The sequence below is a fragment of the Chenopodium quinoa genome, unplaced genomic scaffold, assembly GCF_001683475.1.
Source record: "Chenopodium quinoa cultivar QQ74 unplaced genomic scaffold, ASM168347v1, whole genome shotgun sequence".
NCBI lineage: Eukaryota > Viridiplantae > Streptophyta > Magnoliopsida > Caryophyllales > Amaranthaceae > Chenopodium > Chenopodium quinoa.
Window position 1 is genome coordinate 1,708,008 of NW_018745286.1, and position 27,923 is coordinate 1,735,930.

General features: G+C 34.4%; 2 protein-coding genes across 3 annotated transcripts; both read right to left on the reverse strand.

The window, feature by feature from the left end:
• Positions 1 to 13,139: 13,139 nt before the first annotated feature.
• LOC110712028 (vicilin-like seed storage protein At2g28490) lies at positions 13,140 to 17,882 on the reverse strand. The gene is made up of 5 exons (XM_021890454.1): positions 17,365 to 17,882; positions 15,947 to 16,128; positions 15,728 to 15,808; positions 14,216 to 14,626; positions 13,140 to 13,856 (listed from the first exon to the last, which is right to left on the reverse strand). Exons 1-5 carry the CDS (start codon positions 17,810 to 17,812, stop codon positions 13,299 to 13,301), a joined length of 1,680 nt encoding a protein of 559 aa, XP_021746146.1. The 5' UTR covers positions 17,813 to 17,882; the 3' UTR covers positions 13,140 to 13,298.
• A 1,041-nt stretch (positions 17,883 to 18,923) lies between these two features.
• On the reverse strand, positions 18,924 to 26,745 carry LOC110711959 (exonuclease V, chloroplastic-like). Of its 2 annotated transcripts, XM_021890397.1 has the most exons (8): positions 26,125 to 26,745; positions 24,087 to 24,191; positions 22,992 to 23,113; positions 20,775 to 20,924; positions 20,509 to 20,662; positions 19,907 to 19,983; positions 19,208 to 19,448; positions 18,924 to 19,119 (listed from the first exon to the last, which is right to left on the reverse strand). In XM_021890397.1, exons 1-7 carry the CDS (start codon positions 26,485 to 26,487, stop codon positions 19,250 to 19,252), a joined length of 1,170 nt encoding a protein of 389 aa, XP_021746089.1. In that variant the 5' UTR covers positions 26,488 to 26,745; the 3' UTR covers positions 18,924 to 19,119; positions 19,208 to 19,249. The 2 variants fall into 2 exon arrangements, with proteins under 2 accessions (XP_021746089.1, XP_021746088.1); XM_021890396.1 differs by having other exon boundaries at positions 18,924 to 19,448; positions 26,125 to 26,744.
• Positions 26,746 to 27,923: the final 1,178 nt, after the last annotated feature.

The following is a 27,923-nucleotide window of genomic DNA, read 5'->3' on the forward strand; positions in this document are numbered from 1 at the left end:
ATCTCATCCATTTGTTTGAGTAGACATTGCTTTCCCATTTGTGGAGGTTGACCATGCATTGAGCCATTAGGCTGAAACGGTGGATCATGCATGTAAAAGGGTTTTGTTGATTCCCTTGAGGATTATGGAAACCCCTATATCCAACATTCATTCCCCCCAAGCCATTAGAATTTGGTTAAGACATTGCTAGATATCTCTCACTATATGGAATACCAGCCTAACCTTAGTTCCATGAGGAACTTTGTGTAGGAAAACTAGTGTTTGGATATCCATATTGGTGCTAATTATAATTTCCAGGTTGTGTGGAAGATTGTGGACCATTTACACCAATAGAATGATAGGGCACCTGTAGACACCTAATTGTGTCTTCCCGAACACCAAACCCAGTGATGAGTACCTTTCGCGTTTTGATTGATGAGTTCAGCAAAGAGTTGAAGGGTCGCGTAAAGTTTTCTAAGCTTAGACCATATTTCTAACCTTACCCAAAATGTTTTAATCCAAAATCATTCATTTCGTGTCCTTAAACCCAAAATTATTCATTTTGTGTCCCTTACAACATTCATTTCGTGCCCATAACCTTAAAAATGTCTAATATGATTACTTTGGTCCATTTTTCCTAGTCCAATTATTGTTTGGATGGATGGGGCTTGAAAAGAGCTTTCCAACGATACATTATAAGCCCAAATCTGACTCAAAACGAATGAGATATGGCCAAAATACTAGACCGAGCCCAAACCTAGCCTAGGTCCACCTTTAGTACGACCCAATGATTATGAAGTCCAAATATTTTATTTAGGCCTTATATGATCATATTTCTAATCCTAAATCAGTTAGGATCTTCTAGAAGATTCTAATTATCCTTCCCGAAAAGATAAAGATCGAAAGTTTGAAATCGAATAGAACTCTTATGGTAATCCTTGATTTATCAAAAGACGTTCAGATATATTTTTCCAAGATAATTCCATCAGAAAAAAATACCTCACGAACTTCTTATCTTTTGAAACCATCGCACAACGACAGGACCATCGCGCTGCGATAGCCCTGTCGCGACCAACAAGGTCCAACGCGTCGCGACAAAAGTGTTTTATAGCAGTTCGGACTTCTGATTTTTTTCCGATCGTTTGACTCACTTATTTCCTTATAAATAGAGGTCGTTTTCCCCGTTTCCAATCATCAACAACCATCATAATAATCATCATAATCCGGAATTTCTAATTCCCATGTTCTTAGCCTTAGCCTAAACATATCTTCGATACATCCCAATCATTCACCATAATTCCTTTGCGTGATTCGAATTCTCCAAACCATACTTGACGTTGTGTTAGACCTCGACGTGAAAGGTTGGTATTTCTGAGTGTTTGGTTCCAAATCTATATTTCTATTCTTAATTAATTTGGTTTATTTACTTTATTGTTTCTACTTTCTTGAAGTTTACTAACGTGTATATTGTTTTAATATCAAGAAGGTCGAGTTATCAAAGTAAGTAATTTAATTGCATTTGAATAGAAATCATGTTTAGGATAATGTGTTGATTTTGTTACTAGAAATCATGTTTAAGATAACGCTTTGATTTTGTTATTAGTAACATGCTAGGATTGTTATTAATCTGTTTAGTATCATGCCTAGGATCTTACTACTAACGATGTTTTTATAATGATTGATATGTTGGTTATCTGTTACTTGATTATCAATGTTTTATTGTTATTTCTTGATCACCCCCCTTTTAGCAGGTTTAAAGGGAATTTGTATTTGAAATCACGCCTAATAAGATAATTAAATAATCGGATTTAGGTTTAACATGATTTTAATTCAAGTGATCACCAATATTAGATTTAATTGTGCATTAATAATCAACCAACATATATTAAACAGATTTAAGATGAATTTGATGTATGTATGTTGATCAAAAAGCGCGCATGAAGATCAATAAGAATTAAGTAGAGGCTTATTTCAGGGCGGGTTTGATCTCTTTGAGGTTGAATTCGTACCATCATCCCTGAAAATCTAGTCATGGTTTCGGACCACTATAAAGTTAGCAATCTCTGTGATTGTGAATGGGGTGTAACCTTCACAATCATGAACGGTTTACAAGTTCCTAAAACTTGTTGCGGCTTCTTTTCCTTGCATTGTCGCCATACTTAAAAACATGACCCACAATAGGGCGAGTGAAAATCCCTACAGCACCCTTGTGCAGATGCAGTAGCTTGTGTATGGCATGTTGTACCTGGTAGGTTTTCAATACCATAGTTGGCGTAACTGACCCCAATCTCTGCTCTCATAGGAGGTATATTTCCCATTGAAGAGGTTAATGGGTGTATAGTAACATGTGGGGGAAAAGACGAGGAAGATGGACCCTGACCATTATGGTTATAGCCTGACTCATAACCTAGTCCTGAGCCACTAACTCTCCCTTAACCGCTATACCCCTCATCAGTACCAATAGGAGGGATACTTCTTGGCACTGCTAGTCATATTTTCTATTTTAGGGTATCCCAGGAGGATATCTCCCTTTGATTTACTTCAGTAATCCTACTACCTAAAGCAGTTAGAACACTCATCAACTTCTCATTGAGTTGGTTGTGTTTATCCACTAATGGTTCAAGCCTTGTAATTATTTCGGTTGTTATAATTTTTTATAAAGCGACATTAGTAGCATTCAGAGTCTCATTTATATCTAGAATAATCCTATCCACTTGTCTGGTAACTCCTTGTTGAGAATTGGAGCCAAAATTCCTCAACTCGGTAGTTAACACTCTGGTGGTTTCGTCTGCCATGACACAATAGTAGTTATCAAATGCTCTATATTGTTTTCTTTTAGATCTTCCATCAGATTCTTTACAATATCTACAAATTTTGTGTATGTTGTATTGAGTAAGTTTCTAATGGGAGAATGACTTTCTCCTTTGTCTAGAATCAACTCATCTTGCCTTTTTGTTTGAGGCTCAAGTTGTACAGAAGAATGTGTACGTATTCAGTTGGCAGTTGATTTTCTAGATATTGTTAATCCTCTAAAATGGTCTTATATCATGATTGAGTTTAGATGAATTATCATCTTCCTAAGTAGTTCCTTTACGTGATGAACGCTTAGGACCATGGGGAAACTTCCAAATAGTCAGAGTTAGATGGATTTAGTTTAGTGTTCTCCCACAGGCTAAAATGGTCGCGAAAAAACTTGTTGAGGCAAAAATTGTTATTTGCCAACAAGTCCAATACCCTATCTTGTTCTAGTGTGAGTAGTTTATTTCTAGGGTTCGTGGGGATCCATAAATAATATGAAGGGGTGATTTATTATTGTTGATTGTCAATGCTTGATTAATTTCCTATTGATTGATTTAATGCTATGTAATTAGATTAGACCTAGTTTAATTGTATGATTTATGCAATATTGATTCGAGATTTGATGTTTAGGCTTAGTTTCAACAGACAGGTTAATTTATAAATGGTTAAGTCAAGATTCAAGAGATGCGATTTAATACCGCTACATTAATTCTGTGATTATAATACGTAGCGAAATCCCTTTATGATTTGATTAATTAATGCATTGATAATTGATTGTTGTGTTTTACCCCGGAATATTATTTATTGGTGAACCTACACCACTCTAGACTTTGATTTATTGTTACTCCCCTTATTTTTATTCGTGTTAGTTGTATTATTCTTCTTAGTTTAATTTTCACAAAAACAATTTGGATAATCACATGATACATGCAGGAAGTAGTCAAGAAGGAGGTAATGAAATTACTTGATGCAGGTATTATCTACCTAACTTCTGACTCGAAGTGGGTAAGTCCCGTACAGGTAGTTCTAAGAAGGGTGGGATGATAGTGATTAAAAATGATAAAAATGAATTTATTTCCACTAGAACTGTGACAGGATGGCGCATGTGCATTGATTATCGTAGATTAAATATTACCACTAAAAAGGATCACTTCCCTCTTTCTTTTATTGATCAAATGTTAGAAAGATTGGCTAATCACAAGTTTTTCTGTTATTTCGATTGGTACTCGGGATTTTTCCAAATTCCAATTCACCCAGATGATAAACAGAAAACGGCATTTACGTACATGCCCTTATGGTACTTTTGCATATCATAGAATGCCTTTTAGATTATGTAATGCCCCTGCTACTTTTCAACGTTGTATAATGAGCATTTTTTCTGAATTCATCGAGTCTATCATGGAAGTCTTTATGGATGATTTTAGTGTGTATGGGTCTTCATTTGATGCATGTTTAGCTAATCTCACTAAAATTTTGAAAAGATGTGAAGAATGCAATTTGGTCTTAAATTGGGAAAAGTGTCACTTTATGGTGACTAAAGATGTGGTTTTAGGTCATATTGTATCTGATAAGGGTATACAGGTAGATAAAGCAAAAGTTTCTGTGATTAACCAATTACCTCCACTAGTTAATGTTAAGGGGGTTGGGAGTTTCTAAGGTCATGCGAGGTTTTATCGTCGCTTTATCAAGGATTTTTCTAAAATTGCTAAACCACTGACTCAGCTTTTACTCAATTCAAGGATACCCTATTTGATTTTACTGACGAGTGTCTTGAGGCTTTTAACAGGATTAAGCAGGTTTTGATATCGGCACCTATCATATGTGCTCTCGATTGGGATCTCCCCTTCAAGATTATGTGTGATGCCAGTGATTTTGCACTTGGAGTCGCGCTAAGACAAAGAAAGGAGAAAGTTTTGCATGCTATTTATTATGCAAGTTAAACTTTGGATGAAGCTCAAGTCAACTATGCCACTACAGAGAAGGAGTTTCTTGTTGGGATTTATGCTTTAGAAAAATTTAGATCATATCTAGTTGGTTCTAAAATTATTATTTTTACTGACCATGTAGCTTTGAAATATCTTACAACCAAAAAGGCAGAAACAAAGCCTAGGCTTCTCCGTTGGGTTCTCTTGCTCCAAGATTTTGATGTTTAAATTAAGGATAAAAAGGGGGCAGAGAATGTAGTTGCAGATCACTTGTCGAGGATCAGGTATGATGAGGGTAAGGATTTTCTTCCTATAGATGATTCTTTCCCTGATGACCACTTGTTTGCAATTGTAGAGCAACACCCTTGGTATGCCGATTATGCCAATTATTTGGTGGGCGGTACCCTACCTGCTGATATGTCCTACCGACAGAAAAAGAGGTTCCTTTATGATGTTAAACATTATTTTTGGGATGACCCCTTTTTGTTTCGTGAGTGTGCAGATGGACTTCTTCGCAAGTGTTTTTTGAATGGGAAGTTCACGGTGTTCTTACTAGATGCCACAACTCACCCTATGGTGGATATCATGGACCCACAAAGACGGTAGCAAAGATCAATAAGCCGGGTTTCTTTTGACCTACCACGTTTAAAGATGCTCACTCTTTTGTCCATTTTATATAATGATTTACACCCGTCCCTTGGTCATATTTAGGAGTATTTTTGGCTCTACGGAGCTATTTTTATTACTAATATGTGTTTTTTAGTGTTTCATAGCTTTGGTATTTTTTGTAGGAAATTGCTGATTTGGAGCATTTCTCGGACTTATTTCAGCCACTACGAGCATTGGATTTGGATCGCATTGATATGACCGTTTTCCGTAGCCCAAGACCGCGTTAGAGTAATCAAACCGCTGATTAAGGGCTCGGCGTAGAAGAAGAAACCGAGGCAATGAACCGAGTTATTAAGACCCGAGGAAAAATTTGGATTTGGGGCAAGAATTAGCCCAATCGAGAAGTCCATGTTGCTCGGAAGCTTGCCCGACCTGGAAGACCTTGCCTTAAGGCGTGTCCGGCCGGGTGAGGAAGGAAGGAAGTAGCTCACTCCCACCCAAAGGCGCGCCTTGCCGGGCGAGTGAGAAAGAGTTACCACCCGAAGGCACACCCGGTCGGGCAGTCAGACGCCCTGCCAGGCGCATGTATTTGAGAGAGTTAAGTAGCGTTTTTTTTACTTTGTTTTAATTTAGGATTTCTTTGTTTAGTATAAATACGCTTTTGTTAAGCGAGATACTTACGTCATTCATTAGTTAAAATTCCTGATTTTAGTTTTAAGCTTTGATTAGTATTTTTGTTCTCTCAACACTTTTGGTTTATGCAATTCATTATTTCTGTTTAATTTGGTAACGATTTCCTTCCCTTTTATTTTCAGTAATTTAATTGTTTTGATTAATCATGTCTTGTTTTATTGCTTTGCTTAGTTTAGATTCCATTATGTGTGAGTAGTTTATTTCTAGGGTTCGTGGGGATCCATAAATAATATGAAGGGGTGATTTATTATTGTTGATTGTCAATGCTTGATTAATTTCCTATTGATTGATTTAATGCTATGTAATTAGATTAGGCCTAGTTTAATTGTATGAGTTATACAATATTGATTCGAGTTTCGACAGATGAGAATTGATGTTTAGGCTTAGTTTCAACAGGCAGGTTAATTTATAAATGGTTAAGTCAAGATTCGAGAGATGCGATTTAATACCGCTACATTAATTTTGTGATTGTAATATGTAGCGAAAGCCCTTTATGATTTGATTAATTGATGCATTGATAATTGATTGTTGTTTTTTACCCCGGAATATTATTTATTGGTGAACCTATACCACCCTAGGCTTTGATTTATTGTTATTCCCCTTATTTTTATTCGTGTTAGTTATTTTATTCTTCTTAGTTTAATTCTCACAAAAACAATCTGGTTACTTAATAGTTTGGATTATATTAATTAATTAGGAATAAATTAAAGACATTGTTTCCCTATGGATTTGACCCTACTTCCCTATCTACTTTGGTTAGAGGACTTAGGAATTAGTTTTGATTTGGTGATACGACTAGATCCTATCACATGTAGAGCATGAAGCTTTTTAGATTTTCTTGTAAATTGTTTTATTATTGTAATCCTAGTCTTTTAGTCGACTGAATACAAAGTCTCAATGCACAAACATGACTTTTCAGTAAGGGAATGAAGATCATCCATCGTGATCCAACTCTTTATGAACCAAGAGAGGCTAAAATAAAGGTATACTAGTAGAAAAACAGTAATTTGCAGCGGTTAAAAATAATTGATTTGCTGCTTTCAAAGGGGCAGCAAACGCCAGGGCAACAATTCAATCATTTGATTTGCTACGGTTACAACTGCTGCAAATCAATGCATTTATTTACAGCGGTTATTTCATTGACCCCCGCAAATAAATATAATTTAATTATTTAATAATCGATTAATTGCTGCGTTTTCAGAGTAACAGTACAACCGCTTCTAATTAATCTTTTTTTTTTCTAAATAATATTTTGTAATAAATAATTAATTAAATAAAATTTTGGTAACATCATCTCTGTTATTATGATTAATATACACTATAAGAACTTGTAATCCTGAACTTTATGACAAAATACTTTTTATTCAACAAAATTAGAGTATCACATTCTAAATTAGCTTCAAAATCAACAAAAGGTACAATTCACTTTTGTACATATATGATATATCAATCCAAAACAAACCACAAACATTGTCTAACAACTAAGATCACCCACTACAATTAGTGAAATACGAGGCCATTTGAGCCGTACTTCATCTACATCACCATCGGTGTAAGGATCTTCATTTACATGCGTGCAAACCTATGAACATGATTCACAACAAATTATTGTAAGACATTAAACTAATATAAAAAAATAATATTGTAATACATAATGGACCTCTTTTGTTCTATCTTTGATTTCATACTAATAATTGCTCTAATTAAGGTTGTATATGAATAATAAACTTATATATATGACTTTAGGACATAAAACAATCTGATTTCTCAAAAGTATAGCCATTTGGAAAACAATTGACTCAAACAGGTTCATAAGTGGTAGAATGGTCATGTTTTGATTCTAACTTTAATTTTATACCTTTAATTGGTGTGAGTAAGTTATATTTGAATTAAAAAGAGTCATTTTTAAGATAATAAGACTAAAAAATAGTTGCACTAGTAATGATAAGAATAGAAGACCATACCTCATCAATGTCTTTTGCATTACTATGTTTAGAGAGAATGTCATACATGTTCTATGAGCTGTACTTTCACATTATTATATCCATGTTAAAGGCAAGTTTAAGGATTACTGCAAATCATGGGCCTTCTATATATAAAGCAGATCTAATTACACACCTACTTTTTAAACTAAACCTTAATCTGAAACAAACACCATGAAACTCGATCGGTGCAAGCAGGGCAGTCTCAAGAAGCAGAAGATATTATAATGTAGTATGTTTGAGATATGGCATTCTCACGGCAAATGGTAAATACATTATTGAAGAATATAAACAAAGGACATAAATCATACCTTCATATAAGTTAGCCTAAGCAGAAATGATTGTTCAATAGTTGCTTTTTATGTCAGTATATTTCTTACATAAACAGCATTGGAGATTCGAGGTAGCTGCGTCGGGGACGCCAATTGGGAAGGCCGGACACAAAGGAGTCGGCGATTCACCTGAGAATAAGCAAAACCAGTGCTAATGAGGAAGGACGATGGCCGTTGAGGCTTAGGGCGAGTGAGAGGATTCGACGGTAACCAGTGAGGGGAATTCGACTGTGGCCGGTGACTCGGCGAAAGTTAGGGTGGGTGAGAGAAGAAGAGGGAAAAGGGTGGAAGAGGGTTCAAGCGGAAGAACGAACTGAATTCGTGGGTAGGAAAATGAGGGTTTAGGGTAAGAACAGATTATTGATTTTCAGCGGTTAAAATAGATAACCCATACTAATCAATATTTTCGATTTAAAAGGAGGGGTTATTGCTTAAAGCCGCTGCAAATAAATATCATGTAAAAGTAAACTTAGTTTAATTTGCTGCGCTTTGCCTAAAACGCAGCAAATTAATAGCAGCAAATAATTTTTTTTTCTTATATATATATATATGTTTCTAGTGTTTTTTTACTTCTTAGTATGTGTAGAAAGTTTTTCAAACATCAACTTTGAGCACCACTATGATCATTTATTTAAGCATGGTGGCGTCAAAAGGGAAGGAAGCTAGAGATAAAAGAGTCGCCAACAAGTTTTAGGAACTTGTAAACCGTTCATGGGTGTAAAGGTTACACCCCATTCACGATCACGGAGATCGCTAACTCCATAGTGGTCCGGAACCATGACTGGATATTCGGGGATGATGGTACGAATCTAACCTAAAAGAGATTGAACCCGCCCTAAAACGGCTTCTACTTAATTTTTATGATATTCATGTGCGCTTTCCGAGAAACATACATACATCAAGTTAGCCGTAAACCTGTTTAGTCTACGTTGGTTGATTATTAATGCACAAATAAGCAATCACTTGAATTAAAATCATATTAACCTAAATCAAATTATGAATTATCTTATTAGGCGCGATTTCAAGTACAAATTCCCTTTGAGCCTGCAGAAAGGGCGTGATCAAACAATAACAATTATTCATGAATAATCAAGCAATGTACAATTGACACAACAAATCATCATCATAATCAAAACATCAAAATATGATTAGCAAGATCCTAGGCATGATACTAAACGGATTAATAACAAACCTTAGCATGTCATTAATAAATCATAATCAAAGCATTAACCTAAACATGATACCGGAAACATGATATTAGAAACATCCTAAACATGATAATAGGAATCAAAATCAACATCCTAACATGATTTCTAGGAATCAAAAGAATAATAAGTAATCGAATTACTTACTTTGATGTCTTGTATCTTTTTCTATCAAAACAATACACACGTTAGTAACTTCAAGAAAGATTGAATCAAATAAACCAAATAAATCAAATAAGAATTGAAATATAGATTAGGGACCAAACCCTCAGAATTATCAACCTCTCACGTTGAGGTCGAAGACAACTTCAAGTATGGCTTGTAGTATTCGAAGCTCGTGAAGGAGGTATGATGTGTGATATTAAGAAGGTATTGGGATGTGTTTAGCCTAGGCTAAGAAGGAGAAAAGCTTTAGCTTAGAGAGGGAAAGAGATGATGATTGTTGGTGATCAAGCTTGTTGATGATTGAAAACGGGGTAAAATGACCTCTATTTATAAGGGAAAAAAGAGGGTTGAAGTTTAGAAAAAGAGTAAGTATTTGACTCGAAGTAAAACAGGATCCATCGCGACGCGATAGGCTTATCGCTCAATGATGGTTTTGGAAGATAGAATCCGTATGGAATCCGACTTCCAATCAAATTGGGTTAATCGAATTTCCGTACGTATTCTAATTTTATCAGAATTAAAATCATTGAAAAACAAGTGTTTTATTCGGTGTAAAATTCTTAAATCTTTATCTTTTCAAAAACAGGATAAATTAGAACCTTCTAGAGGATTCTAGAAGCTACTAATAAATTCTAATGGATTTAAGATCGAAACAACCTTCTAGAGGATTCTAGAAGCTTGTAATAAATCGTAATAGATTTAGGATCGAAAACAATCTTCTAGAGGATTCTAGAACCTTATAATAAATCCTAATTGGTTTAGAAATGAGGTTAAGGTTAATGGACCCTCCACATAATCATTGGGTTGCAGGTAAGGCTCTGTTTGGGCTCGGTTCAGTTAATTTCCTCGTTATAAGTCGGATTTGGGCTTATAATATATCGTTGGAAAGATCCTTTCAAATCCCATCTAAATAAATAATAATTGGACCAGGAATATGGACCAAAATAGACTAGTTTGGACGTCTTTATAAAGAGGACACGAAATGAATTATTTTCAAAGACACGAAATGAATGATTTTGGTTTAAATCATTTTAGGAAAGGTTAGAAATGGTTAAGGCTTAAGGGAAATTCATGATAATCTTCAACTCTTCACCTAACTCGATAATAAAAGATGTGAAAGGTACTCATCACTGGGTTTGGTTTTTGGGGAGACATAATCAGGTGTCTACAGTATGCCATTTAACCTGATCATGAAGATTTTGAGGTTAGTAGGACAACTTTGAAGGATCACAAAACTGGAATTATATTATTTTGTATAATAACTGAAGTTTTGATACTCAGATAGTAAGTGATGCCATCCTATGTGTCATTTGCTGGTAGTTGATGATTGTTACTAAATGGAATGCCTGGAGTCACTAAACAATATAGGATGTAATAGAGACTTGACCTCCGTCGTGTCCTCGGGTACTTATTTGTTGTTTCTCATTTAATATGTGAACTCTGTTATATAAATTATGAGTCGTGTATTAATTGTATTAGAAAGATTTTTTTTTTAAAAATGACGATCATGGTTGTCATACAATGTACTGAGAAATTAGTCGGTGAAGAAATACTTGTAAGAATACAACTCAAAGAAAACTCAAAGAAAACAATGTACTGAGAAACAACCACAAGAGATTATTAGAGAGAGAATGATCATCATTTACAGAATCATCTATAGTAAGAATACAACTCAAAGAAAACTCTCATCCCTGTCAAAACTTGTAAGTTCTAACAAGATTTTTGTACTTGTCAATAGCCCCCTTTCAGCTCACTATGTATATTCATAATTCAACAAAGATAATGTGTTGTTTGATAAATGCAATATAAGAATCTCATCTCACCAAATGAGTGATTTCAGTAGCTTATGAGTCTCTCTTAAATTCAAGTGTTCAAATGTTCATTTGGTCTTCAGTACATTGCTTTGTAGGTATATGAGCTGTGAGACTGACATTCTTCATTTATTTGTAGGTCTGTAGGATAAGTTTCTAAGGATATAGGCTGCAAGAAGAATGTAAAACATGCTGCTGAAAAGACAATGTTGTTGAATATGCTAACAAATTATCGAGGAAGCTGATTCAAAGACTAGCATCTCAGATTCTCAGGCATCCATCTGTTTATGAGTTGAGTATTATAACGAAAATATGCCACACCCCACAGGTAATTCAAGACATAACAACCTCATTTAGAAACACACTTCATCTCACATCTAATAATATTCAAGCATGACCCTCTGATATTCAGAAATGCTCACTCAACCCCAGGTTGTGTGCATATGGAAGTGTTGATGGATCATGAATTGCCAGAAACCTTAATTGTTTCTGTTGTTAGACTTAATTACAGATTATGAGAGTAGAATTGTCAAAATACCGAGAAACCCGTAAATGGAGAGTGAGAAAGGGGAATCAGGGGAATGTTAAAAAAAATCACAAAAGCTATATAAATTAGTTTGAGATGGAAAGTCTTCAAAAAATTCACATTCCTTTTTTAAAAGTAAAATTATTGCTATGTATTCTTGGCTCGAATGGTATACATTAGGTTTGCAATATTGTCCTCCTATACGCTCTTATAGGTCTTGGTCTTATGATATCCTAGAACAAAATCATAAACGGCTATCCCTAATTTATCTTGACATTAGTTATATGATAGTTAGCAGTTAGCACTATGAGTTATATTAAGTTTATCTTTGTCTTTGGTGTCATTCATTTCAGGTTGTTAACTTGACAGACAAGCTGCTTCTTTTGAAGTAGAATATGGAGGACTATTAACCAAACCACCTAACACACATGCAACATCAAAAATAATGCAAGAAGAGCCCATTATTATTAAATATGCTATTGTGACACTGGGGATCACCTAGTAGCAGTCTTTGGGACCTGACCTCTGTTAAGAGCTATGTTAGCCATTCTCCCTTTAGTGAGCTCCGTGCATCGGTTGGTATAATAAAAAAATAATAATAATAAAAATAATAATAAAAAAAAAATTACACTATCTAGTGACCTAAATATATTTGTATAGTGTTAGTTAATGATTTTCTAATTTGATAAATATTAAAATCTTGTATCTAATCAATCAATGGATATTTTTTAAAAAAAAATTAATAAATAAATAAATTGGTAAAAATTACAAGAAAAAACAGCACTAAGAAGTGACACGTGTCAATCCTAATGTCTGTTTTAGAAATATGTTTTAATTGATTATAGTTAAAAAACAATGAATAATAAAGTTATTTTTTTAAGAAAAATAATAAAGTTATTTTAAAAAACAAAATAATAATAAAGTAAATTTAAATTAACTTTAAATTTATACTGGCAATTTTGTTATTGAGAATATTATTATTTTTAATTTCTAACTTTGTGATTATTTTAGAAATCAAGATCATATGGAAAAATGACAGCATTATTATAAATACATATTTACCAAAAAAAAACAAAAAAAATGGGGGGGGGGGGGGCAGATGATCCCAATCAATTACAGAAAAACCAAAAGTAAAATCATCTGCATTTTTATTTTACAACTCATAAACAAAAGGTAAATCTGTGAAGAAACACAAAATTTACTGACATGCCAAAAACTACAAATTAGACACAAATTATAAATTTACTCTGATACAAGAAGCATTACTACAAATTACTCAAAACCCATGATCATTTCAGTGCCTAGGCTTCTCATGTACTTTGGCACCTTCTCAATCCCCACTTTCTTCTCCTCTCCCTTGGACTCGTCCGCCTTCTTCTCCTCTCCCTCGGACTCTGACCTCTCATCGGGTTTTGTTTCCTTTCCCTTCGAATCTGGCCTGTCACCGGGTGCAGCAGCAGATGGTGAAGGGAGGATGACAGCCTCCCTCTGAGCATCTATTATATCATAGAACCTGTCTTCTGTCAAACCAAAAGCAGTAGCAAATTCTGGGCCGCGCATGCTTCTTAAGATTGAAGAAGCGCCAACTAAGAACTGAGGCCGGTTTTCATGGGCAGAGGTGGTGAACCCGAAGAATTCAAATGAGCCAGACCGAGAAGCAATCTGGCAGAATGGGAAGTACCTTGGTATCCAAAACACGTCACCTTCTTTCACCTCCGCGTTCATTGCTGATGTGCCATTAGGGAAGACGACTTGGATGGTGCCAACCCCAGATAGGACGACGCCATATTCTGTTGCCATGGGGTTTACATGAGGTGCCATCATGGAGCCCTTGCAAGATATATAAACAAAGGGACATCAAGCAAAGATCTTAATCGAAAAGAATGGAAGTAACCTAATATAAGCAAAATTTTAATACAACTTAAAGAAACCAGGGCGAATATTAACTGGCATGCGCATTTGACAGTAATGATCATGCATGCGCATTTGACAGTAATGATCATACAGAGACGATGTATATATGCAGGCATACAGGCAAACCATATAGGTAGATCATAACATTGCAGCATGAAAAAATGACAATAAAATCTCAAAGATAATTACTCAGCTGGATGACTTGTGACTATAGGACATAGAAAAATCAAGACTAACAGGATGATCAAGTTACGGCAGGTCAAAACAAAACTTACCGCGGCCAAATTAACCAAGTAGAGTCCAATGCCGGATTTCTTAAGTGGCTTATACTCGTGCTTATCAACAGCAATACTCCAGCCATAGTCGTTTTTGAAACTAGGTTTTTGATCACGAAGATTGTAAGAGTCTGGACTAGAACCTGTTCGCGAATCATCCTTCTTTTCCCCTTTCTTGTTTTCGGTCCCTAGTAGAGAATCAAAAATGTTCCACCAAGAACTCTTGGGTTGTTCTATTTTAGGCTCATCAGAACCTGTATTCGGTGCCACCATCTTTAGACGTTCTAGTCTCTCTTCTCCCTTTAGTTTGAGGAAATTCGCCCACAAACTAGGAGCATGGGTTGTATCGGCATATACGATTGGTCCTGCATCTTGACCTGTCATGAATTCCCTTAACTGTCCTATGGAGACCTACAAAATCACAATTTTCATTTTTAGAATTAATAGTTAGATGTTACACACACTTCCTTTATAATTTGGACGATAATAATTAACATTTAAGCAAGTCTCTAACTAGATTAACCAAATCATTTACTTTGTATTAAACAATAATCACCACTTGATAAGAAATACTCCCTCCGTCCCATAATATAGTTCCTGGTTCCTATTTTGGAGATCAAAAATGTTGTTCATGTTCCTATTTTTGGATAGTATATAAAGACCATTATACTTTCACTTTTTTTAACTCTATTCATTGTACTTTCTATATTACCCTTGAATTTTGCACATGTATTGTACTTTTTCCACTTTCTCTCTCAAGTTTTGTCTATAATTGTACTTTTCACTTTTATTAATGTACTTCATCCACTTTTTCCTCCTATTTCTTAAATACCGGAAAAAACACAAACAAGAACTATGTTATGGGACGGAGGGAGTAATTCATAATCTTTACATCTTTATATTCATTTCATATATAGTGCAGCACAATAATGATTTGTCAAATATTATGCCAAAGAACTTTCAGTTATTTGTGAAAACAAATATGTTCTAAGACTAATATTTACGGCATCTTAATCAAGCCTTCTATTAACATTAAGTTAAAACTGGATAAACCCAAACCTACTTCCATGGCAAGAACCTCCTTAGAGTCCTTACTTCCATTGCATTGCCAACCTACTGCTATATTGTCATTAAATAGGGTGTATCGCAAAGTCTAATTCACGATCTCAAAGCGCAGCATGTTATGTTGTTTGGACTCAATCTACATATCACTTAAAATACCCGTGTTAAATCCTCGACACTACTTCGACACTACTCCAACATCACTAAGGAACCCTGATGCTTGATTATGGACCAAAATCATGGAGATAATTCATAGGAAAGCTTACTTCGACACTAGGACGCGTACATTGTAATTTAATCTTCCATATACAAATCAATTAGTTAGGAATTTGTGTGACAATTGTGCATAAAATCGCAAAGTAAGGTAAAACCTTTGAATTTCACTTAGAAGACCAAAAATAAACTAAAGAAGAAACCGAGCAAGAGTAAAAGAAGATTTAATTTGCTCACATTGAACGCAGTGGAAAGAGTTCGAGGATCAAATCCAGCCAACACCGAAACAGGATCTCTTCCTCCTCCGATGAAGAAAGACTGCCGAACAGAAAAAGAAATTAAATCCAACTAGTTAATGAGAATATAAATTAAACAAGAAATTTAGTAAAATAAACCGATGTACCAAATGGATGATCAACACATAAAACTCTCCATTCGAAAGTAGTATTTACGAACCTGGAAGGTACCGAAGCCCAAGCCTTCCGAGGGATCAATGCTACAAATGATAGTAAGCCTTTCAGTCTCTCCAGTGTTAACAATATAGAAAGTCGAACCAGCTGGTATTCTGTAGACATCTCCATTCTTTAGTTTCCTTTCCGATAGCTTATCATCATAGATGAATCCAAGTTTTGCTTCACCTAAAGAATTTAAACAACGAAATATAAAAATATTATATACCATCTACATTATCAGAATTGTAATCGTCTAATAATATAAATTTCTTTCACACGTACAGTCTTTCAAGTATAGCACTACGTTCGAATTCAAAATTTCATGCAAGTCCAGGCCATTTCAATGATATTAGCACACGATCTCTAAGGAACTTTAGAGGACCAAATCATCCGTCGCACTTTTTGTGTACCATGTGTGTGCTACTAATTTTAATTGCTGCATAGTACGTACTATCGGATCAAGATGAATGGAACACAAAAGGCAAAAATCAATAAATTATCTCTAGCTATAACATAAGTTCTTACTAGCTATGAATTGGTAAGCAAAATTTTCTCAGTAGCTATCAATACAAAACAATTTAGACTAAGGGGTGATCTAAGCTCGGAAACATACATAATATATCTAAAATCGCAGGAAGTTGGCCCAATCCTTATCATTACTCTTCATGATTGAGGAAGTAAGCAGATAATAATGTAAACTAAATCCAAACACCCTTGATAACGAGTTTAGTAATAGCCATAAGCTCAACCAACATAGAAATTCTCTTAGTATATATGTAGCAATAATCCAAGCTATGAAAACTACCATTTAAATGAGCCATGAAATCAAAGAGATAAAACTCTTTTTAGGGTAGTTTCAATAGATCTTCTTTATTCTAGGGGTGACAATCACTCTTTTAGGGTAGCTCTTCTTTATTCTATGGGTGACAATCACTCTTTTTAGGGTAGTTTCAATAGCTCGATCGGGATAAATTAAAACTAATCTAAACTTATTTGTCCTCAATTATACTAATCCGAGCTTATTAGCTTAAAATTGAACTTATCCGAACTTATAAAACCATCACTATAAGACTACTAATGAAGAGATTACATATTTATGAAAACAATAATTCATGAGACACATGCACATCAAGAATTCATATTAATGAATATCAGCTAGAATACTAAGAAATTTCTTATTGTTAAAATACATGAATAATGTAATGATATCTAGCGGTCATATAAATATATAATCATATGTAAAAATTTAAATACATATATAGAATTAACAAATGCACCATACGGATAATTGGACCTACATCATCATGTTCCATTTTAATGGACAGAACAATTATAATGTAAAAATTACACTATCAACATGACAATTAATAAGAATATACGTACATCATGCAACAAAAAAGATAGGAAAAGAGAGAATAATACCTCTACGTATGTAAAGAATCAAGGAAGAATCCAAGTACTGAGGAACAAAAAGTGAACGGGGTTCCATAGTAATAAAACCAATATGAAGTGGACTCTCCACAATTTTCCCTCCATACCCTTTAACCACCCTCATTTCCCCTGCTTGTGTACTCACCACCTTCTTTGAATCCTTTAACAAAAACATCTCTCCCTTCCCTCCCCCTCCCGGTCCATACGGCTCCGGCCTCGGCTTCGGCCTCGGCTCCCTCCCCCCTTCCTCATCCTCATCCTCATCCTCATCCCAACTCCGATGCCGGTGTCGCCGCTCTTCCTCCGCCGTCTTCTCCCTCCTTTTCCAATCTTCCTCCTTAGCCCTCCTCTCTTCTTCATGATCATATTGACTTACCACAACTTGCATGGAGTAGCACACTATAAGTGCCACCAACAATATACCCTTTAAACTTCCCATGATTTTTTTTTTGTTTATGATGATTTGTTATTGAGTTAATTAGTTTAAGGGAAATTGGAGAGTCATAGTTGTGGTATAAGTAGCAAAATATGGGGGTGAATTGAGGTGACACGTGTTTTTCATGCAGGATTTTACAGAGTTTGGTGTCAAGGTTTTATGAAGGACACTGGTTGAGTAGAGAATCAAACTCGAATATAATTTAAAACATCTGCTTCAATTCTCAGCTTCGTTATTTAGATTGTTTGGAAATTGAATTTTGTGTAAAAAATAAACGATGACAATTAAAACTTCCATATCTCTCACTTTGTCTTTTTTTTTTTCTTTTTTTTTTTTCCTTTCTTAATGGGTAATTTCCTATTCCTCGTTGCGAGGAACAAGTTTGTTCCTCCTGGGGTATGTGTCAAGCTCACAGAGTTCCACTTATGACACATAGACGGTTCCCACTAGTGAAAACATTACATTATTTTCCAAAATGTCATTATGTGGAACAAAAATGTTCCTCATGACGAGAAAACGGGGCTCTCTCTTTCTTAATATACAAACATATAGTATATCCTGTATATTAGCACGGATACACTCTAATTTGTATGAAAATACTATTCCGTACGTAGTCAGTTTTTTATGAGAATATAAATTGTGGGGTAGAAGATTTGGACTCTAATTCTTCTTGTGGCAGTTATCGGGGTTATGTTTTTTAATAGACGATGGAATAATTGTAAATGAGGTCCAGACGGTTGTGATTATATCTGCATTTTTTTAATTATTGTCATATTGTTCCAACCCATTATAATTAAGTTTTTATAGTTTTTGATTATCTAGGGAGTAAGCGAATGTTTGACATTGCTCAATTTCTATATTAAAAACATAATGAATCCGATCTCCAAAATCACAATTTATCATATACTCTCCATATACACAATTATAATCTCCCTTTTTAATTTTGACTAGTGTAAAGAGATTTTAAGCAAAATGGTGTCTTATCTTAAACATGACTGATTGGAACAACCTAATTTCAGACAAAGGGAGTATAGAGAATGAAAATTTTAAAATCTATCAAATTTCGATCATTTCTCTTGGCCTGTTTGTAGTATTTGATTAGCTATAATCAATGTGAGCGCAAGAGCACCAATTTTACAGATACAAAATTAAATTACATAATTGTGCTTTACAAAGAATGAATCACCTAGCTAATAAAAATAATTATGATGAAGTACAACATTTGCTTGATATCCAAGCAGATTTCAAAGTGCTACTTCCTTAGCACATGTATTTTTGCCTATATTTGCACCCCAAGAAATAACTTTGAGCTGAAATTTTTTCGTTGCATTCATGATATTAATATGAATTTCAACTACGAGCAAATAAGAACGCGAAAAATAAACTAAAGATCACCACCTTTAGCTGTTCTGTGTGCTAGATTGAGAATTTGATTTAGTTTCAACTTGTTTGAGTTTGTGGACAGACAGTTGCGTATTGGCAAAATCGACACTTCCACTTTTCCATCTCTGGAACATATTTGGCTTCTCGCTCACCCCGCCAAAACTCAAGGCTGCTGTGCAATTGAGCCTTAAGCCAGTCCTCATCGTAACTGAACTTAACCTCGCCGATCAATGAGTTATCCTCTTGAAGTTCATATCTGCAAAGCCACCAGACAAACAAGCCATTGGAATATGATTAACAACTTTATGTTTTAATGTTGTGTTTGGTTGGGAAAAATCATTTTCCAAAAAAATGGGTTCTCCTAATTTCTTTCATTTTGTTTGTCAAGAATGGAAATTAGTAATCCCACATTTCTTTTGTAAGAAAGAATTGCCACATTTTTCTCCCTAATACTTCCCCATCTATTGAAAACAAAATTCAGTTCAAAACGTTTTCCTTCCAACAAAACATTACCTTAGGTAATGTATTTTTACTAGATCACACGGATACAATATTGTCGAAAATGTATGAATTGAAGAAGATTGATATACATTGATTATCTCAACATCAAGCAACAGAGTATTTACGGTTATGAGAGCCTGGGATCAGAAAAGAGGATATTTTATAATTCAATAAGAAAGTTTTTGATAATGGTATGATCATAACAATCAATACCTCAAGAGAAGTTCATCTTGAGCAGGCGGTAGCGCAGAACAAACATTATTGAGATATCCTACAACTTCTCCAAGTGTCTGCACATACGTATGAGAACATTATAACTTTATAAGCCAACAACTTTAGCTATCAGTACAAAAGAGAGAATCCTATATAAAACATACCCAGTTAAGAAATTTCAGCTATGATGTATGAAGCATGTTTCCATATATTCTAAACGAACCCCTTAAATCCCTATATCTTGGTAAGAAAAGAGTGGTTCTGAAGAGAGTATTGCAATCTAATAGAGCATTTTGATTAACAAAACACCAGCAGAAGAATTAAGATTATCAATGTAGTGTACATCTAAACAGAAAACAACTCCAATATGACTGTAATAACAAAGTAGCTATGAATAGTTAGATATGTCATAGTAAAGGGAGCGTACACGCCAATACACCATCCACCTGAAATGTCTCCTGACCCCCAACAGTGGCCCTGATCTCCTTTAGGGAAGGATTACTCATTTACTCCAATCAAGAACACTCCCCCCCCCCCCCCCAAGATAATTATATTCTGACAATGATCAATTAGTGATTTAAACAGGAAAATCCCAATCATACCTCAGCAGGGAAACCTGAATCAGCGGCATTCATCTTCACTTCATCAGATAATTTGTGTTGAGGATCCATGGAAAAATGTTCATAAAATTGTTTAGAAGGGAAGATATTAGAGACTATATTGTCCCACAAATGCTTATAGAACTTCAATTGTAGCCTGAAAGAATTAAAAAAAAAAAAAAAAAAAGTAAATAAAAGAAGGGTATTGTCAAACTAACAAGCTAATATAAGTATGGCCTTGTGTCATATGATCATATCTTAGAAAATACCTTCCATTTCTGCATTGTGGTTCAGCAGGAAGCCTTGGTTGACCACGTGTCTTTGTATCAACTAATGTTAACTTTCTTCCTTCCCTATTATCAGGCATCCGGAGTTCATCAATCACTCCCACCATCCATACACCTTGAACAAGGCCAACTCTGATGGTATAACAAATGTGATCAAAATCAGAAACTTTCTTTTTCTTATTGTTCCCAAACAAGCCCATGCTAGAAAAAAGCCAAGGCCGGGGGCTGGTTTATAAAGATCCATTGAAGTAAAGGACAGTTAAAGAGAATTTAATCTAAACGGAAATATACTCTCTTGTTCTTTGATAAATGCCTTGTAATGTTAACACATACATGTATTAATTTGATTCTTGCATTATATACACAACTGACATGATATATCAACGTAACATCTGTATGTATAACCGAATAAGAAATATTAAAAAACGGAGTATTGCTTAACAGACGTTTCAAAAGAGTACCTCATAACAATTGGAAGCTAAAATAAAATAAAGGAAACAAAAGGGATTGTGAACAGCCAATACCATAAGCTATTCCAGTTTGCCAAAAACAACAAAATATAAGACCAAGATATTATATAAAAAATATAGCCAAAATCTACTTTGACTTGCAAATCTACTTCCATGAACATGTTTAGTACACTTACCAGTTACCACAGAGGTGCCTAAACAACTGAGCCACTTTCCAAGCTACATACAGTGATAAAAGTATAAACTAAGGTTTATTATGCAAGTCGTTAATGAATTGCACCAAATGAGGACTGCCAATCTGTTTTAAAGACCTTTTATCAGATACTCTACGAGTAATAGCTTACAAAACTTTTGCAGACTGTAGAATCAGATACTCTACTATGTTGCTTGCACAGTTGCACTTAGATACCTTATTTGCCAAAGACCATGATTGGGGGGGGGGGGTGTGGCGGTTGCTAAAACATGATGAGCTAGAATTAACTTGTTTGTCGTAGCCCATAAGTCAAGCTGAGGAGGCTGGAGAAAAATGAAGTTGTTCTGCTAAAAGAGGACCAGATCAAGTCATCTAGAAGCAAGTTATGGTTATGGCTTAAGAGGGACAAGAAGCACAATTAGTAAATCTATCTGTAATTCTCACTGCATCGTATCCTCCCCCAAAACAAACGACAACCAGAGACAGGCAAGTAAAAATTCTCCAATGAAGTTGCCTCTTCCCAAAGCCAGAAACCCATAGCTTGTGTCCTTTCTGTTGATAATACGATCCTTTAATTTATAGGTCTTCTGTTTTCTTATTGGGATTTGATTCTATAGTCTTAACCACAAAACTTTATCTTAGATTTGGTTTCTCCACATGGAATGCCTGCTAGGATTGTGCTTCTCTTCCATCAGTTTCATTTCAACAGCTAAGTACATCCCATTTCTCTACTTTTTTGCCTGACTCAAACCCATATCCCTTGCTCATACCCGGATTAATATTAGTGCAGGTACAAAATGGGCAAGTTCCAAGCCAACTGTTAAGGTAAAATTTATCAAAATTGAGTGATATAAAAGAAAACACAACTAATTCTTATCAAATGATTTGTACATGTCAAGTGCTACATTACTCTTGTTGTGGAATCAGGCTTTAATCTTCTAAGTGGTGTAACATAGATCTAAGAGGGAGATCAGGATATTACAAACATAGTTGAAAGCAGCTAAACGGTGCTGGCGTATCTAATTAGTGCACAATCCTATTTCTTAACCACCCTAGGTAAAATCTATTTGACCTAGGAAGATTAAGTCCATAGCCAGATTGTATGCTTTGTCGTGTTCCATTTTAATTTGATTTACTTCTCAAAGTTCAGAGTAAGTATCATTCTCTTGAGCTTTGGAACATTGGAGGTTTATTGTTTATATCCAAAAACATGACAAACCTAACATAAATCAAATTTCTGACAAAAACTCACAAAAAAGACTACAAATTAGTGTTTTGCTAGAGGTATCAATGTAAAAGCATCAAAACCAAGGCACAAGTATAACCAATCACTACATCATAGATTCTCATCAAAACCAAGACACAAGTATAACCAATTACTACATAATAGATTCTCACATCAAAACAAAACTCTAATTGTTCTTAATCTGTGATTGACAGATTTATGTGTGTCTGTAGGTATTCAATAGTCACAAACTCACAAATGACAAGCGTCATTGCAAAAGTCAGAATAAGATACATAATATAGCCACTTACACAGGGATTTCTCGTGTTAAACCGTCAAACAATAGTTGGTTTGCACAGATGATAAAATTTATAAACTTCAAAGCCCATATATCTTCAAGTGTCTCAACACGTACTTCTACTTTTTTTGATACCTGCCATACATCACATAGTGCAACTGTCATAAAATGATAAGAAAGGTAAGTATCTTAACCACCAGTATGCAAAGATATCACACCTTTTTCTTACGTAGAAATGGAAAAAGACTTCAAACATCAAATAACAAGGAAATAAGAATCCGATTGAACATTTGAAATTAAACACAATTAACATTGCTAAAACATGCCCTTTTCTAGATTTACAGAGTTTCGAGTAAGTAACAAATTACACAGAACGACACAGTGAAAACTGCCAAGGGTATAAAAAAAGATGTATATAGCCTTGCCTCAGTAACCACAGAATTTAGGATAATTATATGCAATATGCTTATACAAAAGTAGATCCATGAAGAGGAAAGCCACTTAAAGCTTAAACAATCGATGCCTTTAGATTAATTCTACAAATCTTGCCAATCTGATAAAGGCAATGTCTTTCTTACCTTAATACAGTGTATTTCCTATCATTATCCCTTTATTGAGTGTTCTCAAAAACAAAAATTTTCCCAAAAATATAATTGATAGACACATGAGGTAACTGTGAAATATTCTAATGGAATGTAGCTTCAAGAGCATATAACCTATCGGTCTGATTCTTTCCAGTGGTTGGTCATGCTAATTCTGTCTGCATCTAGTATTCAGGTGCTCAATACAATCAGGCAACTAGGAAATCAAAACTCAATAATTAAGTCTAATTTTATTTTCATTTGCTACAAGTCACTCCTCAGTCCTAAGACTAGTGATGTTAGTTGGAGATAGCTTATGCAGCCACTGAGCCCATATCCGCGATGCGAAAGCACAACAAATCATACACCTTGACCAGAGTAAAGTACCCCATAGTTTAACAGGACCTCAACTAGTGCAGCTATGTAAGAAGCAAGAATAGGCTAAGAAAGATCATGATATAAACCATGAGTTGCTTGATAATTACCGGGAAGATCATGTTTAGCAACCAGTTTGAAACAAACATTACCTCTTCTTCTAACTTTGCATGCCGAGCAATCCCAGCTTTCATAGCTTTTGTCTTTTCTGGCCTACCATAAGTGAGAAGGAACTCCATTTGTTTTTCACACCATTCCTACAAGTTTTAAACAAAATAAGTACTATCTGATTAAGTTCATGGTCATTGACAGTTAAAACCAAATGGAGGCCAATCCAAACCACTGGTAACAATCAACAAACAAAAATAAAACACATCCAAGTTAGAAGATGATGTTTACTACAATTAATTAGATTGCATATATTACATAAAACTCATACAGATATGATAAAGAATCATAATAAGGAGCGAATAACTTGCTCAGGTAGCAATAACACTAGTTTTCTAATTATTATATAAAAAAAAAGGAGTAGAAACTTGAATAATGTATGTAGACCAATAAGTTAACAGGTTCAAAAGCCAGAACCACCAAATACTTCTGAGATCCTTTCGTAAAGAGGGGTCTCATATTTACAAAGTCTTTCTTGCAACATGGTTCTAGCCTAATTCCCCACCATTGCAAAAAACTTAGGCCATTAATTAAAAAGGTAGCTGACTGAACTTATTACTTCACAAATACATAAGAAAACAACAATTCATTAAAATTATTGGATATGAATGGTTTCTTTCTTTATCTTTGTTCCCTTATTTGTTAATACAGCGGCGGAAGAGGGGAGGTGGGAGGGGCAAGGAGACATTGTCTATATAGTTTTTTATAAAAATAAAAAATAAAAAAATCAATTGAACAAAAGCAGCACAAAGACTAAGAAAGCTTCTCTGATTTAAGCAGCAAAAAAGCTATAATGCCAAAGGTAGCCTATACATGTTCTTAGGTGAGGCAAGCTATCTAAGACCTTTCTATTCAACTTCTGTCACTAAGTATGTGCATTGCTTTCACTCAATTTCATCAATCAGTCACTCGACAAAGCAATTTACAATTGCTTAAAGCACAAACTAAAATTATCAGCCTATCGACCAATCAATTCCCGAATCTCGATGTGCAAAGGTTAATTGTATGGATACGTTCATTTATGTATCCCATTAGCTTAATTTTCAAAACCCAATTCCTCCACCCCTCAAAGAGTTGACATCCTTTTTTTAAAGGACAAAATTGGACCATTGATTTTACTCAAAGTATATTAGTAAGGATTTTTCTAACTAATCCAAAATAAAATTCATTTTATTCAATATCTTTTGATCAAAAATACAAGTCATCCTACAAGCTTCAACTTCAATGCAAAACAAGTCATTTGAACATATGTATGTTTCACATGATTAATAGTTGCAAACATATTAATTTCACCAAAAATGAAGATAGACACTCTCTTAGCAACTGACTTAGTATTACTGAGGACTACAATAGTTAGACATACATACATCTAGAAGACTAAAATTAAGTAGGAATGAAAATTCCAGACAAAACAAAAGATTTTGACTTTATATCCATTCACCAAATCCCGCAAATGCCTTAAATTCTTGAATTAAATCACTTCTTAAAGCTTCCAACTTCAATAACATCATGGCAATAAAATCAATATTGGCTTCGGCTACGAACCCATGCCACTCACACACAAAGAAGCAATGATCATTCCAGCAGCCAATTCAAAACCTTTCCTACACTATACTCAAAACTTCTACAGCAAGCTAATCAGTCAATCAATGCTACATCACTAGTATTATTGAATTAAAACATTTATAAATGCTATTGGCACGAATTCGGTTAATAAAACAGTCCATTCATACAAAGAAGCATAAAAAACTGATCAATTCATTGCTCAATCAAAAACATAACTACATTATTACACTGAAAAATTCTAAAGCAAGCAAAAGTTTCCAAATTCAATAACAACATTACAATATCATTTCTTGACATAAACCGATACTACATTACTAAAAACAAAATCAAAATTAACAAAGTAAATCATCAAATAATACAAAAACAAATCAAACCCATTTTGATAAACACAAAACTAAAATCAAATCAACAAAAAAAAAAAAAAAAAAAAAAAAAAAAAAAAAAAAAACCAATTACCGTAGATGTCAAATCAGTGACAGACAATCCCCTATTACTTCTATATTTACTCAAAAGGGATTCAAAAACTTTGTTCTTCTTTTTCTTGGGACTTTGAGTTTTACCCAAATCTTCGAAATCATTACATACAATTGAAGTGGAGAATCTTTTATTAGAAGCAATGGAAATAGATTGAAAAGAGGTGGAACAGAAAAGAGAGAGTGAAGAACGGCGAGAAGCTAAGGAAAAGGCAGCTTCAATGAAAGCCATTTCTTCATCACTTACAATTTCAACTGGGATTTTGATTTCAAGGTCGTTTATTTCATGGATTTTGTTTTGGTGATCGTGGAAATCAAATGTGGGATTAGTGGGTGAATCTGTCATCTGGGTTTTTGTTTTGATCAGAAGAATTTGAATTTAAAATGGTTGGTTGATCCGAAGAAGTAGGAGATTTGAAATTGCACGTTAACCGCTTTTGCACGATTGTACCAAATTGTTGCACAAAGATGGAGGGAGACTAGGGAGTGGTCTTTACGGTTCTAACTCACTTGCCTGTCGGATTTCGTATAAAGTGTACCCGTGTTAATACACGGGATATGTTATTTATGAAAGAAAATGATATAATTGGTATTGGACTCTCTTGAAAAAAATTAGGAAATTAGTGGAATAGATAGTTCTTGGTTTATTTAAATGACAAGCTTGTAAAATTGTAACATTTTAAAACCTAGAGATTCATTTACAACATTCAAAACTCCATCTGTTTTGTAATTATCACAACATTAGGCTATGCACAAAGTTTAGGAAAATTAGAAGGTGGGGGTTAAAAGAGGATTTTTATAAAATGCAGTTAGTGTGAGAGAGTAATAATAAAAAGTAACGTAAGTGGACTTGATAGGACAAGGAAATAATAGAATAATTGTAAAAAGTAGGGTTAGTGGGAGTAATAAAATTGCAATGGTTACCAAATGAGGAAGGTCCTCTTCTTTTAAGTTGTTGAGGTCTGCTCTGTTGAGTCTTGCTCTGCTGACACCTACTCTGCTCAAAAGCCTAAAAAACAGGGCTAAAGTGTTGCAATTGTTATGAAACATATGTAAAATGAAGTTTTTGCGATTATTACAAAACAAAGAGAGTAATGAATCTTATATATAATTTAAGAGTTGTTTTTCCAACTTTCATTCACAGCACTCCAAATTCCGATCTTTGCAATTCTAGCCCCTTTTTTTTTCTTTAAAAAAATAACCAATAACCACCCTTTTTACTCATAACTACCCATATCACTCAATTAAAATCTAACCCTTTTATGTTATTATTTTTAATTAATAAAAAATAACCAAAAACCACCCTTTTTACTCATAACTACCCATATCACTCATTTAAAAAAAAAAATAACCAATAACCGCCCTTTAATAACTTACACTTCTACTTTTTTTTTCCCCTTAAACATACATACTACATATATGATATATCCCGTGCATAAGCATAGTTACACTCTAGTATTAAAAAATAAATAAATAAATAAACAAACAAACAAAACAAAAGAATTGCGTATTGGGGTTTTGGAGGATTGAGGTGAAGCGTTGTAAAAATGACCTATACTAAAAGAAAATCTATGTGTCACATAGACCTTTTCACTTACACCACATCACCTACTAAACCTCTCATTGTGCCACATCATCACTCAACCTTACTGCCACGTCACTATCACTCCATATAAAAACATAAGGATAAGTAGATTCGACACCCAACCTCTTATAAGAAAAATGATTATTTAACCATTATGCCAATGTTATAAATATGAAAATAAAGGTATATAATTGCAA

What these genes read in the sequence shown, in the direction of transcription:
- LOC110712028 (XM_021890454.1), bottom strand. Translation starts at nt 17,812, where the DNA reads ATGGGAAGTTTAAAGGGTATATTGTTGGTGGCACTTATAGTGTGCTAC. An exon ending in GATTCTTTACATACGTAGAG is followed by an intron (nt 16,129 to 17,364) that starts GTATTATTCTCT and finishes TAAATTCTTTAG; the next exon opens with GTGAAGCAAAACTTGGATTC. An exon ending in TGGGCTTCGGTACCTTCCAG is followed by an intron (nt 15,809 to 15,946) that starts GTTCGTAAATAC and finishes TCTGTTCGGCAG; the next exon opens with TCTTTCTTCATCGGAGGAGG.
- LOC110711959 (XM_021890397.1), bottom strand. Translation starts at nt 26,487, where the DNA reads ATGACAGATTCACCCACTAATCCCACATTTGATTTCCACGATCACCAA. An exon ending in TCACTGATTTGACATCTACG is followed by an intron (nt 24,192 to 26,124) that starts GTAATTGGTTTT and finishes TAAAACTTGTAG; the next exon opens with GAATGGTGTGAAAAACAAAT. An exon ending in CAAGATGAACTTCTCTTGAG is followed by an intron (nt 19,449 to 19,906) that starts GTATTGATTGTT and finishes GTGGCTTTGCAG; the next exon opens with ATATGAACTTCAAGAGGATA.